Source organism: Lithobates pipiens, unplaced genomic scaffold (genome assembly GCF_037356315.1).
Source record: "Lithobates pipiens isolate NorthernLeopardFrog02 unplaced genomic scaffold, aLitPip1_a1.2 Scaffold_8, whole genome shotgun sequence".
Classification (NCBI taxonomy): domain Eukaryota; kingdom Metazoa; phylum Chordata; class Amphibia; order Anura; family Ranidae; genus Lithobates; species Lithobates pipiens.
The window spans coordinates 285,051,859-285,071,210 of record NW_027507903.1 but is presented as its reverse complement, the minus strand read 5'-3'; the positions used below and the strand labels follow the sequence as shown (position 1 = coordinate 285,071,210).

General features: G+C 42.4%; 1 protein-coding gene across 2 annotated transcripts in view; it reads right to left on the bottom strand.

Annotated features, from left to right (window-relative positions):
* Window positions 1-19,352, bottom strand: part of LOC143962801 (sodium-coupled monocarboxylate transporter 1-like) — a 97,828-nt gene that overhangs the window by 17,788 nt on the left and 60,688 nt on the right. For both annotated transcript variants that reach the window (XM_077472262.1, XM_077472263.1), the window contains exons 9-13: window positions 18,617-18,726; window positions 9,750-9,817; window positions 8,070-8,156; window positions 4,808-5,037; window positions 1,274-1,377 (exon numbers count right to left, since the gene is read on the bottom strand). In XM_077472262.1, coding sequence (XP_077328388.1) covers window positions 1,274-1,377; window positions 4,808-5,037; window positions 8,070-8,156; window positions 9,750-9,817; window positions 18,617-18,726 — 599 coding nt within the window. The remainder of the gene's footprint in view (window positions 1-1,273; window positions 1,378-4,807; window positions 5,038-8,069; window positions 8,157-9,749; window positions 9,818-18,616; window positions 18,727-19,352) is intronic.

Genomic DNA, 19,352 nt, shown 5'->3' with positions numbered 1-19,352 from the left:
AGGGAGGGAGGTCGATAAAATTTCAGCTCAGTTGCCCATTTTTACTCACTTACTGACCCAATCACCAAGTGAAAATAAAGGTTAAAAAAAAGCCTATATAAAAAAATAAATGCACCTAAACTCAGGTATTATTTTAACATACCTCTTTAAGCCGCTCCCACTGTTAGCACAAATAGGAAGCACCCACCAATCGCCATGGTTTGTGTAGCTTGCCATATCATTGTTTTCCTCAGGGGCCCCAGGTCTTTCACAGTCCTGGTTATCATATCATATTATCAGGGGTATTGGTATAAAAAGTAGACATGTGCAATTCGTTTCAAATTTGTTTTTTTGGTGAAGTTCGAAAATTCGTTAATTCGGAAATATTCAAATGAATGAAAACACGCATAACGTATTTTTCCGAAACGTCATCAATTTGAAAATTCTTAAATAAAAAAAAAGAGAATTAGAAAATCCGAAAATAAGAATGAAAATCCGAAAATTCGAAAACCCGAAAATTTGAAAACCTAAAATCTGAAATTATAGCCAAGTAATAACAACTATTACTAACTATTAAATTATAGGTATTGGAATTTCCTTTAAAATTTGGCTGTTAGTGAACTTAACAAACACGAATTTATCCAAAGTTATGAATTAACCAAAATAACGAATGCCACATCTAAACGAATGGAACGTAGTGAATTAATAATAATAAATAATTATAATAATAAAAACTTTTTTATGATTGTTATTTAGTATTATTAATTTGTTATGTTCCATAAACAGCCAAATTTAAAAAGGAAATTCCAATACCTATAATTTTTATAGTTCGTTTTTATTAGTTATTTATTATTTCAGATTTTCAAATTTTTGATTTCAAATTTACAAATTTACGAATTATGAATACTGAATCTAAGCAAATGGAACATAACAAATTAGAATTTTTCCAAAGTTATAAATGTATTCAAAATAACGAATTATGATCATAACGAATGACTCGAAAAACGAAAAAAAAAAAAAAAAAAAACAGATGAAATGAAAATGAAAACAAGCTCATTTTTTTGGCAGTACACATGTCTAATAAAAAACAAAAAAACAATGCAATTGTAATTGTAAAAAATGTTTAAAAACTGTTTAACATGCAATCAAGTAAAAAAAGAAAGTGATGTTGAATCAAGAATACATTTTTTTTCATAATATTGTAAAAAAAATAAAAAATTCTAAGCTGTATAGAGTACAGTACAAATGAATGCTAAAAAAATACATCCAAAAACATTTACCATTTAATACATACCAGAGAAAAGGCTTACAATTATCCCAATAAGGACAGTCACAATAGTTCCCAGAACAGTTAAGTATAAGTATGATAACGAATACCAATAATCAGCCAGTCCTGGCCTACAGAAACACAAGACAATGGATACATCCTTATTACACACAGCTGGTATTACTGTAATATTTTATTAGAACTGAATGAATAGATCATGATATAGATGCATAAATAGTCTGCATACGTATGGCAGATCACGTCTATATTCTTCAAACACTTATTAAAATAGTAAATTATGCACACCCTTTAAAAATCCAGAAGGTTATATACTGTATATTTTTGTCTGTCAGCTTTTATCCGTTAAGCTTTTAAATGAAATATAGAAGCTGATTGGCCAGCTGCTACAGATTCTGGCTCCTTCAGTTTTCATAGATTTCACCAACTGTATTTTTTGGGGTCCATGCCATCTGTGTTTCATAAAGTGTAATGGGAATAACACTGGCCATTGGTAGTCTTGGCATGTTGGTAGTGTCTATGAAGACTATTCTCTGCAGTGATGTCACCAGGTCACCCACCTTTCACACTGGGGCATTTTTCAGGCGTTTTTCAGACGCTTTAGCGTTAAAAAAAGTGCCTGTAAAGCGCTTGAAAGAAGCCTCATCTGCAGTCCCAATGTGAAAGCCAAGTGCTTTAAGAGCCCTTTCACAATGTCAGCGCTCGAAAAATGCTTGTAAAGCGCTGCTTAAACTAGCAGCGCTTTACCAGCGTTTTTCGAGTGTTTTGGGGCGCTTTTAATCCCTGCTAGTGACCAAATAAAGGGTTAAAAGCGCCCACAAAACGCTGCTGCCAATAGCGCTTTTTACAGGCGTTTTACAGGCGCTTCCCATTGATTTCAATGGGAAGGGGCGCTTTAGGAGCGTTGTATTCACCACTCCAAAAGCGCTGCAAAGAAGCTGCTTGCAGGACTTTTTTTGACGCCCTGCCAGCGCAGCGCCTCAGTGTGAAAGCACTCAAACTTTTACATTGGGATTGCAGTTGCAGCTTCTTTCAGGCATTTTACAGTAGTTTTTTAAAGCTAAAGCGCCTGAAAAAACGCCCCAGTGTGAAAGGGATCTCAGTGTGAAAGCCCTCGGGCTTTTACATTGGGATTGCAGTTGCAGCTTCTTTTAAGAGCTTTACAGGCGCTTTTTTTAACGCTAAAGCGCATGAAAAACGCCCGAAAAAACGCCCCAGTGTGAAAAGGGGTCTAAAGTCATCTTGACAGCAGGTTTCCTAAAATATCTGTGCATGTAAACTAAGGGGAGAGATGTATGCTAATGAATAGAAACGAATTTAAAGTGATGGTAAGGGTTCGTTGGATTGGATTGACAGCAGCATGAGCCAATAGTTGTGCTGCTATCAATCTATCCAATCAAGAGTCGGGATCCCATGGAGAGAGGGACAGTGTGTCCCTGCTCTAGAATGCTAGAATGTTTCCCCGGCACTTCCCCAAAGCATACACTATGGTGGAACAAGATCTCTAAACACCTGACCTCCGAGCACTACTATGGGGATATGGGCACAAGCTACACCTTCTCTCCACCTCCTCCCCACTGACAACTGCCGCACTACACCTATGGTACAAACACGGACTAGCATCGTTGCTGTCTTCAGACCCCTCACCACTTACATCACTATTTGATTACCCTGCTCTCCCTCAAGAAATAGCTAAATAGGCCCATATCTATGGTCATCATGGCCCTTGGCAAGCTCATTGTGAGCCCAACTTTGGGCACACCTGTTCTGCCAAGAGACCAAGGCAATTGGCTCACAGTCCTATGAATCTCCTACTTTTGCTCAGATTTATTCTCCTCCTCCCAAATCCACAGATTTCTAATGGGATACGAACAGCTGTGCTCTCTCAGAAACACCCAGACACCTGCTCTCCACCATCTAAAAATTCCAAAATGCCCTCATACATGATCAACCCCCCTCTTACACCAGGAGGTGGGCCACGGACCTGGGAAAGGATCTCTCAATAATAGACTGGCAAAAGTCATTCCACTTCACCCATAAGTCTCCATCATCTGCATATGTGATATGTCACAGATGATCCTTTTCCTTTATACTGTGAATAATCCTTTACAATAGTGTAAAAGCACATTATAGTGCACTGCGTTTATGTCCACTGGGTGCCCATCACCAGTGCAACACCTTCAGTGCAACACCTATTAGGTCAACTGTGATTTGTCCCTTTAAATAGGGTTTCTGTGTTCTTCTGGATGCCTCTTTTACCACCATAGAGAATTCTATAAAGTCATTGCAAAGCCATCCTGATTCATCCCAACAAATATTCTCATGTTGTACCCAGAAGAGAATAGCACTAATAGTACTCACTGTATATTAATGCACTAGTAAACCACCATGCTTTTTATTTTTTAACCTGCAAGGTAAAGTTATAATGTGCTAGTATACATTGCATACTATCACATTATGTAAAACTTACCTTAAAACAAAACTCTTCAGCCATGCACTGTCATCACTAACAGATTTTCCATCTACACCCAGCCTTCCTGCCAGGTTTGCATCCTCCAGCCATCTAAATGGCCGCCCTGTGATGACGTCACTCCCATTCATGCACGCAGGAGCCGCTATTCACAGCCTAGGACTCAGGCCGTTCCTTCAGAGCGCATGCACTGTTGACGTCACCGGCCCATTCACAAGTAAATATCTCCTAAACAGTGCACGTTTAGGATATATAACAGTACCTATGGGTAAGCCTTTTTATAGGCTTACCTATAGGTAAATATTAACCATGGGAGTTTACTCCCATGTTAAGCTTTATTTTTGGTTAAAAACAACAAATTGCCACTCGCATTTTGTACAAAGTAATGTCGTCTGTGTGTATCTTTAAGAATGCAGCCCCTGTGCACCTCTCTCAAAATGGCGTTCCGCACACTTCCGGTTCAGACTTGATGTTACTGGCTCCTCCTCCCTATGTGTTACGTGACCACATCACGTGTCTTTGAGGACTTTTTTAGTGTCAACAACAATAATATTTTTGTGACATCAGCAGCAATAATATATACACTTTTTCATATTATTATTTGTGCTGGAGTATTTTCACAATTTAAAAAAAAAACACCAGTGCAGCAGAAAAAAACACTTTTTTGTTTGTGCTAGTGCTTAGGAACAATTAGCGTTTTTTTTTCTGCCAGAAAACTCTCAAAACAGAGGTGTTTTTTTTTCTGTCACTAAACGCTGAGCTTAGAAAATGCCTCTAGACTACCTAATGTGCATGGACACATTGGATAACATTAGTTGATTCTACAGGCAAAACACTAAACATCTCCAGGAGCAGCATTTTTTTTTTTTAACCAGTGTGCATGGAGCCTTAAGATTAATATTACAGTTTTATAGTTGATTAATTTGTGTATCAACTAAAGATTCATACATGGATAATTATACCGATGAACTTTATACTTAGATTTTGGCCTGTATATGAAATGTATACATGAGTTTTATAATGCCATAATTATGAGGAAATAATATATGCAGAAACATACAAAGTTCGCTGACCTTCCACTGCCATCAGGCTGCAATACTGTGGGCAATATAGTTACTGGTGATGTAATAGTTGAGGTCCAGTTTGTAGTTGAGGTCCAGTTGGCATCTTCCAAGATAAAATCACATCCTTCAGTTGAAAGTGGAAGTGGTCTGCTTCTTTCAGGAAGTGGAGGATAGATATGGGATCCAATTCCAATCCACAGAGTCACAGAAAACCCAGAAATCAACCCCACCACTGCACCCTGCAGAGCAATATATATTGTTAAATTAGATCATTGTTTTTGTTCTGCATAAACATATTTCCTTGACTCATTTGTTTACTGCTAAGGACAGCTTCAAGTTTACTTAAGTTTAAGTATTCGTTTTTTTTCTTTTTTCTGGGTACTTCATACAGCCTACAACAAAAGACAATCAACGTACAATAAATACAGTTTTTTGTGTTTTAGAATTTACCATATAAATAGGTCAGCAAAGCTCTGGAGCCACACATCACTTCCAAAGGGTAAGATCAGGTTTTTTGTTCAGCACAAACACAGACGCTTCACCTGGGTTCCTGCCTCCGGCATGTTTTGCCCCCTACTGGGGCTTAATCATAGGGAATGCTTAAAATAGATCCCTAGAAATTAGTGTTTGCAAACTTACATTGGCTCAGCTTGGCTTAAATGGAAGTATCCATATCTGATATCCAGAGAACTGATAGGTATGCTGTAAATCACTGTAGTAGTCCACACTGCATACAGTGATAACTATGATCTTCTGGGTACTATTCCAGCGGCTTCCCCTTTGCACACTGAACACGTGGAGTCATCAGTGTCCGTGGACACAGTGATAACCCTCAGTACTGAGGTGAGTGGCAGCAATAATTACCCCCAACATCAGTGTCAGTGGCCACAGTAATAACCCTCAGCACTAAGGTGAGTGGCAGCAATAATAACTCTCAACATTGATGTCAGTGGACACAGCAATAGCCCTCAGCACTGAGGTGAGTGCCAGCAATAATAGCTCTCAATATCGGTGTCAGTGGCCACAGTAATAACCCTCAGCACTAAGGTGAGCACCGGCAATAATAGCCCCCAACATCGGTGTCAGTGGCTGCAGTAATAACCCTCAGCACTGAAGTGAGCCCCAGCAATAATAGCCCCCAACATCGGTGTCAGTGGCTGCAGTAATAACCCTCGGCACTAAGGTGAGCCCCAGCAATAATAGCCCCCAACATTGGTGTAAGTGGCTGCAGTAATAACCCTCAGCACCGAGGTGAGTGGTAGCATTAATAACCCCCAGCACTTGTTTCCATGGCCACATTAATAACTCCCACCTACTATAATAATAGAAGTAATAGTAATAATATAAGTAGTAATGGGGGAGGATAAATTGGGGTATATGTGAACAGTTGATGGTAGTACCAGCTGTGAGAAATTTGGAGAGTGGCTATGAGAAATTAGGAAAGCAGCATATATTATTACTATTACATAAACTGCTGCAATGGAAGGTGATGATGGAAATGGGGTGCAGAGAGGAAAAGCAGCAGGGGGAGAAGACAGTGGGATGAGCAGTTTAGCAGTAGTGTGAGGACTCCAGCTTGGACATTGGCAGTGGAGGAAAAAAGAGTTCTGGCAGAATGAAGGAGCAATGGGGTAGGATTGTAATGCTGGCAGGATTTTAAGGCTGTGGCAGTTGCAGCTGAGAGATGGGGCACTGGTGAGAGGATTGCTTAGCATATAGAGGGGTTAAAGAATATTCAGGGTGTAACATGTAACATATGATGAAAGGACCAGCCCCCACACCCCCTTCCCCCCATTAGCTGTCACAATTTAAAAGAAACGTGGCCGAGCGGTACTCCACCCACCAGTCCGCGTCACTTATTCACAGTGTCCTGTGAACTGAAAACGATAAGGTCTAGCAGCAGCCTTTGCAGCTATCAGCTTGTAGTTTTCAGTGAACTACCATGGCCCTGTGAAGATTGTATCTGCTTGCCCATACAAATACACTGGCAGATATGCTGGAGACCTGCATAGAATCAGAGATGCTGATCGCTGGTGCAATGCTTTACAGTATCCAAAAAAATAATAATAATAAATGCACATTAGTATACCTGCAAAAAAAATGTGTATTTATTATTTGTTTCTAAAAAGTGAACTTATCCTTTAAGATTAATAGATAAGATGAAAAGGCTGTGGATTGGGAAAGATTGAGGATGAATTATTGTCTCAAAACAGGGAGGAGAGGGGGGTGGGCTGCTGCGGCAGTAGTGAGAGCTGAACAAGCAGGAAGAAAAAAGAGACTGTGACAGTGAGCAGCTGGACAATAGGGATAAGCTCGGTGTTCGATTTGAACGCATGTTCCACTCGAACATTGGCCGCTCGTCTGTTCGGCGAATTCAGAACTTTGTGGATCGTTCGCACCAAATTCGTGTGGCATGCCATCGCAGTGCATTGCTGGCTCATGATTAGCCAAGCATGCACTGTCACCCCACATGCTTGGCCAATCACAGCACCGGCAGCAAGGAGAGCCATAATTGGCCACAGGCATTATTTTTGTTTGTGAGCATGCGTAGTCTTGCTCTTATGATTTTTTCGGATGAAAACTGTACTAATTAAAAGAAAATCGGATGTTGTGTTCACTTACAATCAAATTTTGTCTAGCCTGCGCCTTCAGGTTTTGTTGACTGAAAAGTTGGAATCGGCTGTCAAAAGCACTATACTAACAATCAGATAATTGGCTAATTGTTTGTAGCACAAATCTTTTCTTCTGGTCTTCTTATCGTGTGTACGGGCCTTTAGAATGGACATGCTTGCAAAGAGATTCCGTTAATTTAAAACAACATGTTCAATGGTCAGATACAATTAATATTGTCCTCTAGAGAGGAGGTAGAGGGCTCCTGTCTGAAGCATAGCTTGGCTAGAATTGGCTGTGTATAATGCTCTTGTGGAGTTTCTGTAGAACAGGGGTCTTCAAACTATGGCCCTCCAGTTGTTCAGAAACTACAATTCCCATCATGCCTTGTCATATCTGTGAATGGCAGAGTTTCACAATGCCTCATGGAATGCGTAGTTCCGCAACAGCTGGAGGGCCGTAGTTTGAGGATCCCTGCTGTAGAGGGACAATGGGAGCCTACTGTTAGGTACATTCTTGCATTTGAGATCTGTTTGAGATGCATTTTAGTTTTGGTGTCCCTGACCTCCACCTAAACTCCTCTAAGCAGCTTTGACAAGATTAAATGCTGCATTCACAAGTTCCTATAGATCTAGTTTAAATAGTGATAATTCATACTCACCAAAGGATTTGCAAAAGGAAAAAACATTCCAAGGGAAAAAAGTCCAAGAAGTGGACCTCCAATCATGGCAAATATAGATAAAGCTGCCTAAATGTGAAAATCAAAATAACAGTTTAGACTCATGACTCTGGTTAATAGCAATGTTGTCACATGTGACGGTATTGGGTGACTTTTTTTTATCAATTCTCATACTCTCAAATCCAATTTTTACATAAGGTTTAGTTTTCTTGTCATTTTAATCTCATCTTCATTATTTTGTTTAATTTGGGACATTATATTACTATATGTTAAGGTGTATGTAAATCTAAAATAATTTTTTCACTGTAATAATGCCTCATTTTATACAGTTCTGTTAACTGCTTGTTGACCAGCTCACGGCGATGTACGTCAGCACAATGGCACAGCTGGGCAAATGGGCGTACGTGTCGATTAAGACATGGCTAAGTGGACACATGCGTGCTGCCGTATACAAATGCACTGATTCCTGTGTAAATTACACTGGCAGTGAAGGCGTTAACTGGGGGGTGGCAGTGTAGGGGTTAAGTGTGTCCTAGGGGCATCTTACTAACTGCGGGGGTGTGGCTGTGTGTTAGTGAACACTGATCTCTGCTCCAATCACAGGGAGCAGAGATCAGTATCACTTGTTGCTGGCAGAACGGAGAGATGCTGTTTACTTCCGCATCTCCCCATTCATCCTCCCCGTGAGATGATTGCGGGTATCCCCACGGCGATTGAGTCCGCGGAATGCGACTGGACTCACGGGGGTCCCAGCCGGCAGAGGCGCTCACGCGATGGCACGGCGGCAATTTTAAATGGACGTACCTGTACGCAAATTTGCCTGTCCGTGCCATTCTGCTGACGTACATTGTCGTGTGCCGGTCGGGAAGAGGTTAAATGTGGCTGTATATTTCTTGCTATTATCATAATGCACCACCAAAGAGCAACCCAAAAACATTTATCCTTCTTCTGACGATTGCAGTGATGTTTGTACCGATAGTACAGCCCAGAAAGAATGGTGCGTATTTTGCATATTTTTTTTTATCCTGCATAAAACACACTGACACTAACTCACACTGATAACAATGTATTTTCCTTATTTTTTTATTTATTTGTTTAACTTATAAACTTTTTTTTTCTTTATTTTTTATATTTTTTTCTCCTACAAGAAGAGGAATATCCAATGTATATTTCTCTTCATTCAGTAGAAAAAGGAAACTCAGGGGCGGGCTCACAGTGACTGATCACTGTGATAGCCAATCAGAGGCTATCACAGCAGTCAGGTGACCCAAAATCAACAGTGCAATCGTTAGTATGAGAGGCCAGTCTCTGTGCTGGGAGCATGCTGTGCGTCGCGCTCGCAGCACAAAGGGATAATGCGATTTAATGCATAAATGCGGTGCCACAGAAAAAAGCCTGTTTCCGTGAGGCGACATATATATGTGTGCAGTCGGCGCAGAGGGGTTAGTCTGTATATCAGTATATGGCATTCTCACCACTTCTACTTTATCTTGTGTTGCTAGGGAGGTGGCAGCTAAAATAAGTTTTATAGTAAACAGCACATCATATTGATATCTAAAGAATGATCAACCCACAGTAGGAACTGGTATTTTACATTGCGTTGCACAAATCAAGTAAATAAGTCATATTTATCTAATTAACAATTGATGTAAATTATTTTACCTGAATCACACTTCCCATAAATGAAGCAACCACTGACATTGCTATGCACAGTAATCCATAAAAGGCACCTGCACAAAACATAAGAGGATACATGATAAATACGGTACTAAGTTTTAAGGTCTTTTTTTCTGAACACCACTTTTTTTTATACATTAAAAAGTTCCATTCCTAATTGAATTTTTTTCCCCCATAATCAGGTTTACAGTAAAAGGAATGGAGCTTGTCTATGAAAGTCGGAAACTTCTCTAGATGATTTCCATTAAGTGTATACAATTATTTGATTCCTCAGCAATGAGTCAGTAATGAATAGCAGAGAGATGCGTTTACATTTGCGTTTACATTTGAGAAAACAGCACAATACTTCTCAGAAAAAATTATTCAATTCAATTCAAAATGTTCAATTATTTCTCTTGGGCACTCCCAACAGTGGTAGTCCTTTCCCCTCCTTTTCCTGGAATATTAATTATATGTCTGTATTCTCCATTATTCAAAATCAATGAAAAACAACAATACTGGCTGCAAGAGCCAAAAGTAGCTGAAGTGTGATTTGATACACCATCAGCTGCTCAAAACAAGAGATCAAGTACTTTGGACAAAGTAATTCACCCTTTAATAACATTAAAGCCTAGCTATAACTACTCTTAAAATGTATACTATCTTATTTTTAATCAGCTCTGGTCTGGTCACATAATCCCACAGTTCCGGTGTTCTGTCAAAAAGTGTCCGGCCGTCGAATAGTGTCCGCCCCGTACTGCGCAGGCGCAGGTCATAGTAAAAGGGCCCCTTGCTGGCTTGCTTCGCACAGCTATTTTTTATTCTAACTCGATGTCCACTTGGATGGTGGGGCTTGAACATGGACTCACTGCGCAGGTGCCGTTTATCTTCGGAGATGTTTGGCTTCTCCTTGTCCTCCTCTGTGTCAGTGAGAAACTGCTGCAGGGAAGAGGAGTTAGCACCTACAATAGCTGAGGTATGGGAGCCTATGGGCCAGTAATGTAGGGGGGGGGGGCAGGGTGGACTACTGCCCTGGGTGCAAAATTTAGAGGGGTTGTGTCCCAAGTGTAGGCCGTCTAGCACGGGGCAAAAAGCCCTTTGTTATGACAGAGAATCCATGTTGTTCAGCTAACAGCGGCCGTCCTTGGGGAGCAGGCATGCAGATGGGGGATTCGTCTCACGGCGGCAATCAGTGAGGGGTCGAGGGCAGATAGGCCCGAGAGCCAGGGACTCTGCAAAAGAGCTCCACTGTCTCCTCATTTCCGCCCTACCCTCTCTCATCCACTCTCCCACTCTCACCCCCACTCTCTCTCAGTCCCCATCTCTCTCAACCACTCCCTATCTCAGCCCTTTGTTTCTTGCCCCTCTCTCTCAGCCACCCCTCCCTCTCTCACCCCCTCTCACGCTCTCTCACCCCTCTCTTTCTCACTCGTCTCTCTTAGCCCCCTTTCACCCCCTCCACCTACCTCTCTCAGCCACCCCTTCCTCTCTCACCCCTATCTCCCAGCCCCCCTCCCCCAGCCTTCTCTTTCTCAGTCTCCCTTCTCTCCCTCTCTCAACCACCCTCTATGTCCCACACCAATGTCTCTCTCAGTCCTCCACCCTCTCAGCTCCCCTGCTCTCTCAGCCCCATTCTCTCATCCCCCACTGTCTCTCTCAACCCCTCCCCCCCTCTCAGCCTTATCTCAGCCTCTCTCTCAGTGAATCCAAATCACCAGTGTGGCAAAAACAAACAATTGTGCAAATATATAAAAAAATAAACACACAAATTTTATATAACAATCAATAAAAAGTTAATGACCAGTGACAGTTATTTAACCCCTTTGTGCTGCATTAGTGGCATCAGTGTCAGTGTTAATTAACTCCTTAACTGGTAACCTGAATGGGTGAAAAAACACTGCCAGTGGCCAATAATGTAGCATAAAGGAGTTATTTAACTACACCAATACCTACCAATGGTGAGGGTTTAAAGTAGAATTTCCAGTTCAAAACTAACTAGCCTTCTCCCACCCCCCCTCCTAATGCCTATGATGGCTAACCTGTGTAGAAAAGATGTAAACACCTATTTTCAGGATGTCCGGTCATGTTATCCCCTGTGTGAGCCAGTGGTGTATGCAGGGGAGAGGAGGAAGCGCCAACAACAGATGGTACATAGGAACCTTTAGGTAATATCAGCTCTCCAGTCTTTACCAGCCATTGTCAAGTACACTCTCCTCTTCCCTGCAGTCACCACTAACACAGGGAATGATGTGACCAGACCGGAGCTAACTGAAAATAAGTCTGCGGGTTAGGGGGCACAAATTACTTGCCTTACCGGGGCACTGATAACCCATGCTACGCCACTGCTATGGGCTACCAGAATTCAGAGCCATTGTCAAGAACTCACTTACATAAAGCTGCAAGATCATATGACCAGACCAGAATGGATTAAAAATAGGTAAGTACACAGATCTTTTTAAAACAGTTTAGACCAAATAGGTAGGAGGAGGGGGCATTTTAAGAATACCTATAGTTACACTTTTCTTCCACTACAAGTAGCCACATCCTGAAATGGCCTGAAACGAATGAATGCAAGTGAAAACCAGTGTTATAGACAAATGTAAATAACACTTAAGCACACCTTGATATACACTCACCAAGCAATGTATAAGAAACATCTGTACACCTGTTATTTGTGCAAATTATCAAATTAGCCAGTCATTTAGTAACACAATGCACAAAATCACACAAATACGGGTCAGAAGCTTCAACTAATGTTCATATCAAATGCCAAAATTTGGAAAAATATGATTTCAGTGCTTTATTTGTGGTATGATTGTGGGTGCCAGATGGGTCGTCTTGAGTATTTTTTTAAACTATTGCTCTCTTGGGAATTTTACATGAACATTCTAAGTTTAATCAGAACAGAGGAAAAAATTAAACTATCTAGTGAGCAGCAGTTCTGCAAATGGGTTCCTGCAAGCCGGGTAGATTGATGTGCTACGTTAAGTATCTACAGAAAGTTGTAACCGTACTTACAGCTACTTTTATCTGCCCTCCACCAACTAATTTAACTCCTGTCCCTAGCATGCATGATGTTAAATTTCAGGATCATTACTTAAAATAGGTTTGATGATGATGTGAAGGTGCTAAAATTATCCGCCCTGGGTACTAAATATGTTAGATATGCTACTGGACAGAGATGCAGTGGTGGGATATTTTAAACAGTTCCTTGGAGACTCTGGACATGAAAGATGTGTGCTGACCAGTTATTAATTCCTTTGGGAATCCTATCTGACTAAATCCTACCAGATTAAATAGTTGGACAAGTCCTGCGGGACCCAAAAATATGACACCGCTCAACCTCTTCAAACAGGAGGGTACGGTCTTATAGTATATCGTTTATAGAGTTATGCATATACATGGTCTACTGGTCACATGTGTTGAATTCCTCCGAGATCCATGCCTCATTCATTTTTATAAATGTGAGGTAGTCAACACTGTCGTGAGCTAGGTGAGTGCACTATTATCAGTCGCGATCCCCCCTGCTGCCCTGGAAATCCTTTCGGACAGGACACTGGACGAGGGTCAAGCCAAAAGTTCCATTGCAAATTGGGCAAGCTCTGGCTAGAGGTCAAGCCTGCCCACCCAGTAGTCCAGGGGTTCATCACTTCTCAGAGCGTCCACATCGGCCGTTAACCCGATGTAGTCGGACACCTGTCGGTCTAGTAGTTCCCTGATGCTGGTTCCGGATGAGACCTGTCGATGGGTTGGCTGAAAGAATGATCTCTTATCAGAAGTGACCAACACATCTTCAAACCACCCTCTTCTTGCAGGCGCTGTTGAATTGGTACCCTCAATTCTTTCTCTGGGAGTGGGAATTCCTCTGCCAGCGCACGCAAAAGCAGAATGCAGCATTTCTCGAAGCAAGGCCTGTAAGTGCTCCATTCTTACAGCCCTTTGTGATGGTGGTAACATTTCTGCAACTTTGTGTTTGTACCGGGGGTCTAAGTAAGTTGCCACCCAGTACTGGTCCTTGACCCTTATGCTTTTTATACAGGGGTCCCTGTTAAAACACTGGAGCATGAAGGCCCCCATTTGCACTAAACTGGAAGTGGTGTGGTGGCCTGGCTCCTGCTCATCATCCAGGATAATATCGTCCTCCTCGTTCTCCTCTCCCCATCCACGGACAACAACAGGGATCCCAGAAAGGTTTAAAGCATGCTCTTCTTGATCCTCCTCATCTGCCCCGGGCACCATCCTCCTCTGACTACTTTTCAGACTCTTGTTGCTGACTTGTCTCAGATAGAGTAGCCCCTGGGAATTCATCCAGCATTGCGACTTCCTCATCTTCCTGCTCCTCCATGGCTTGATCAATGACACAACGCAATGCACGCTCCATAAAGAAGGCATAAGATACCATGTCACTGATGGCGCCATGGCTGTGACTGACCAGTTTGGTGATCTCATCAAATGGCCACAGAAGTCTGCATGCGTTGCGCATGAGCAGCCACTGGCGTGGTGAAAAAAAGCCAAGCTCCCCAGAGCCTGTTCTGCCACAGCGTTCGTACAGGTAGTCGTTAACTGCACGTTTCTGCTGGAGCAGCCTATCATGCACATAGAAGGTTGAGTTCCATCGTGTCGGGCAATCGCAAATAAGAAGTCTGACTGGCAGATTGTGTCGCTGCTGAATGTCAGCAAGGCGAGCCATGGCCGTGTAAGATCTTCTGAAATGTGCCAAGATTTTCCTTGCCTGCCGCAAGATGTCCTGGACCCCAGGGTATTTGACAACGAATCACTGTACGACCAAGTTTAAGATGTGTGCCATGCATGGCACGTGTGTAATTTTGCCCTGTTTCAATGCACTAAGCAGATTGGCACCGCTGTCACACACCACTTTACCAACTGTCAAACTGAGCAGTGTTAGCCACTGATCTGCCTGTGAAGGCAAAGCTGAAAGAAGTGCAGGGCCAGTGTGGCTCTTGGCTTCCAGGCACAACAGACGCAGCACAGCATGGCAACGTCTCACCTGGCATGTCGAATAGGTTCTGGGGATCTTGGGCGGCGCATCAAAAGAGATGCTAGCAGCAGAGGAGGAGGAGTCAGCCAAGGAGGAGAGGGAGGATGGAGTAGGAGGAGGAGAAGAAGAGGCAGGCCTGCATGCAATCTGTGGCGGTAAAACCAAATCTACACGGGTGCCACAGGTTACATGCTTGACGGCCGTCAGAAGGTTCACCCAGTGGGCAGTAAAAGTTATATACCTTCCCTGCCTGTGTTTGCTAGACCACGTGTCTGTGGTCAGATGTATCTTGGCACCAACAATGTGTGCCAGAGATACATTCACTTGCCGCTGAACATGGCCATATAGCTCTGGGATGCCCTTCTGTGAGAAATACTTCCTTCCTGGGACCTTCCATTGTGGTGTTCCAATGGCCACAAATTTTTGAAAGGCCTCCGAGTCCACCAGTTTATATGGCAGTAGTTGGTGGGCTATCAGTTCTGACAAGCCAGCGATCAACAGTTGGGCAAGAGGGTTATCTGGCGTCATCATTTTTTTACGCTCGAACATTTGGCCCACGGAATCCTGCCTTTTTGCAGAAAAATGTGAGGACGGCATGATGGAAGGTGGAGTGGAGGACAATTGTGAGGAGAGAGGAGAAAGAGAAGTAGAAGATGAGGCTGGACGGTGAGAGCCTGGAGTGTGGCTTTGTGGGTTCCGTTGCTCCCACTGGGCTCGGTAATGGCAGCTCATGTGCCTTCTTAAGGCGGTCGTCCCTAGGTGAGTTTCAGGCTTACCGCAACTTATGCATTGACTGCAAAGGCTGCAGATGGCAACACTATTGTCAGCAGCAGATACATTAAAAAAAGCCCACACTGCGGAGCCATGTGCCGGCATCCTGGGAGCGCCAGATGTGACCATACATGGTTGATGCCTCGCTCCTGATACATTAGCAGTCTGGTTTGTCCCTCCTGTGCAATCTAAATTCTGCCTGCTTCTCCTCCCTATCTGCTGGTCCAAATCTCCCTCTGAACTCCCCTCCTCTTCCTCTCTTGTGGGCACCCACGTGACATCACTAGACATGTCATCATCGACGTCACCTTCCCCACCACTATAATTAGAGATCTCGGAGTAGGCAGCAACACTGGGGACCAACCTCCTCCTTGGGCAGATCTGGGTACTGTCGTCAGACTGCTAAGTGGCGGTTGTTGCTACCTCCTCTTCCTGATCCAATGCCAAGAGTGGCTGCGCATCGGCAATGTCTTGTGATGGATCGGAAAATAATTCCTGTGACTCAAACGGAGGGTATATGGTGGTGGTGGTGTTGGTAGTAGTGTCTTTGGGGGTGCACACAGCAAAGAGTGAAGAAGAGGGTGCAGATCAAGAGGATGAGGAGGGTGCAGAAGAGTAAGGCTGAGTGAGCCACTCAACCAAGTCTGGTGCATCCTTTGACATAATCAAACGCACCTTCTGCAATTTGCCACTTTGGCTCAAGCCTGTTGCTCCTACCCTACCCCTACCACCCCTACGGAAGAGCCTGCCTCTTCCTCTGCCTGTCATTTTTTAAATGACCCTGTGACAAAAGTCTCTAGAAAAGTGCAGTATAAGTGGAAGCAGGTATATAACACCCCGCTTCAATCTGTCGTTTTGGGGGGCCACTGGTCTATTACACCAGTTATAATACTTTTTTCTAATTGTGTTTGTCACTCTTTGTAGTATCGCTGCAGAACCGCTCAGCAGTCACAATTCTGCACAGTGGAAATGCACTATACTATGCTTTCTATATTTGAAAGTATTTTATACGTGTATTACATCCCTATATACGGCACACCAAATAGTACACCTATACTTAAAAGGACCTTTGTGGACCTAATAGTAGCTAGCTAGTAGCTAGTGAATTGCAGACTGTCCCTGCTCCAAAAACCAAACTGTCCCTCCCTACACTGAGAAACGACAGCTGCAGAATCGGTCAGCAGCACTGCATGCAGTGCACTATAATATGCTTTCTATATTTGAAAGAAAGTACAGTATATTATACGTGTATTGCAACCCTATATACTGTACACCTATACCAGTCCTTAAAAGGACATTTGTGGACCTAGTAGTAGCTAGTTAGTAGCTAGTGAATTGCAGACTGTCCCTGCTCCAAACACCAAACTGTCCCTCCCTACACTGAGAAACGACAGCTGCAGAATCGGTCAGCAGCACAGCAGTGCAGTATAATATGCTTTCTATATTTGAAAGAAAGTATATTATATGTGTATTACAACCCTATATACTGTACACCTATACAAGTCCTTAAAAGGACCTTTGTGGTGCTAGTAGTAGCTAGCTAGTAGCTAGTGAATTGCAGACTGTCCCTGCTCCAAACACCAAACTGGCCCTCCCTACACTGATAAACGACAGCTGCAGAATCGTTCAGCAGCACTGCATGCTGTGCACTATAATATGCTTTCTATATTTGAAAGAAAGTATATTATACGTGTATTACAACCCTATATAATGTACACCTATACCAGTCCTTAAAAGGACCTTTGTGGTCCTAGTAGTAGCTAGCTAGTAGCTAGTGAATTGCACACTGTCCCTGCTCCAAACACCAAACTGTCCCTTCCTACACTGAGAAAAGGTAGCTGCAGAATCGGTCAGCAGCACAGCAGTGCAGTATAATATGCTTTCTATATTTGAAAGAAAGTATATTATACGTGTATTACAACCCTATATACTGTACACCTATACCAGTCCTTAAAAGGACCTTTGAGGACCTAGTAGCTAGTGATTTGCAGACTGTCCCTGCTCCAAACACCAAACTGTCCCTCCCTACACTGATAAAATACAGCTGCAGAATTGGTCAGCACTCAGCAGCACAGCAGTGCACCATAATATACTTTCTATATTTGAAACAAAGTATATTATAAGTGTATTACAACCCTATATACTGTACACCTATACCAGTCCTTAAAAGGACTTTTGTGGACCTAATAGTAATAGCTAGCTAGTGATTAGACTGACTGTCCCTGCTCCACACAGCGTCCTTTCCCTACACTGACAAAAGACAGAATGTAAAATGGCTGCCAGATCAGGTCTATTTATAGGGGGGTATGCCCATGTGCTGAAATGTCTCAATTGGCTGTCCTGTACCCCATGATGGATGTGTCATGGGTCAAAGTTCTTCACAATGTAAACGAATATGGCTGCCGTGAACAGCGCCAGAAGTCCGCCGGTTTGGCGAATCGCAAACGAGCAAAGTTCGCCGCAAGTCGACCGCCGGGCGAATCGCAAGGCCATTTCTAGTGCTATGTACACAGCTACTCCTTTCTCTAACATTTTGCCTACTTGCTCATCAGAGAAATCAGACTTATTTGACAACTTCTGTCTTTTATGAACCTATACTGTCTTTTAATTTTAAAAAAAATGTAGGATTATTTAATCCTCCAAATCCTGGGGCAAATAAAATATAATTTGGGGACTATTTTGATGCCAGTGTCTTGAGAGCTAACCTTGAACCTAACAATATCTAAAAGGGAATCTGTACTGAACAAATTGAGCCATTGCGGCCTTCTTCTAAAAATGCTCTTTGCCCACCAAGCTGATCCATTAGCTTCATTGGCTTTGATAGTGACTAAACTGGAATAAGTATACAGATCAGGAGTTCTACTTTACTCTAACCTAACTTCTGCATTTTGGTTCCAGGCCACTTATTAAGAAACTAGGCCAAAGACTGCCAGACATACATGGCTGTTTCCTGTACTGCTTTACCAGCTGACAAGGAAACGCAGGTACACAGTGACAATATGCACATTTAAAGATACAATAAATGACAACTGTCAATTGAGGTCATGTTCCCAACAAGGATGCAACTTTGCTGCAAGGAAAAGGAGTTGGTTTAAAGACTTACTCATTCCTTTCGAAAGCCATGCCAGTTTTTTCTCAGATAGGTTTGTGTATGGCTTTATCAGGTCTTCCACTGTAACAGTAGCCAGTGCATTGATGCTGGATGAGGCTGTGCTAATAAAAGATGTAGAGTATAAATCAGTTCCTTCAGCTGTTAAAATATGTATCCTCTTTAGTGATGTTTTTTGGTTCTAAGTGGCTTCCTGAGCTTGAATAAAGCTGGGTATACACTAGAAGATTTATACATGATGAATGCTTAGGGTATTTAAAAAAACGTTTGCTTTTAACATTTGATTTTTGAATGAATGGACTTTCTAGAAAAAAATAAAAATAAACAACACATTCACTGTTAGAAATGTATTCTTTCAAGAGATTGCAGAGCACCCTACTGATTAGAAAATCCAAAGTGTCCAGCTTCATTCTCAAGGCAGCTACTTGGATGAGTGCTAAAACCTTACAGAACAATATTACAGAACAAGTCCTGCTGAACATGCTTATTTTCTACTGGATATACCATGATTTGGGTAAACAACATTTTTTAGACATACTATAATGTATGTTTCCCCTTCTATGAGCCAGAATTTGCCAAGTAGTCCTATTCAGCCATCTGTATTTATAAACATGCTTTTACCATGCTATATATACTTTCCATGTGTTGCAGTGCATCTAAAGTGTGTTACAGTGCATTTCGCATGTGTTTACCAAGGTAAAATTATATTAAAAGGTCAATAAAATGTATT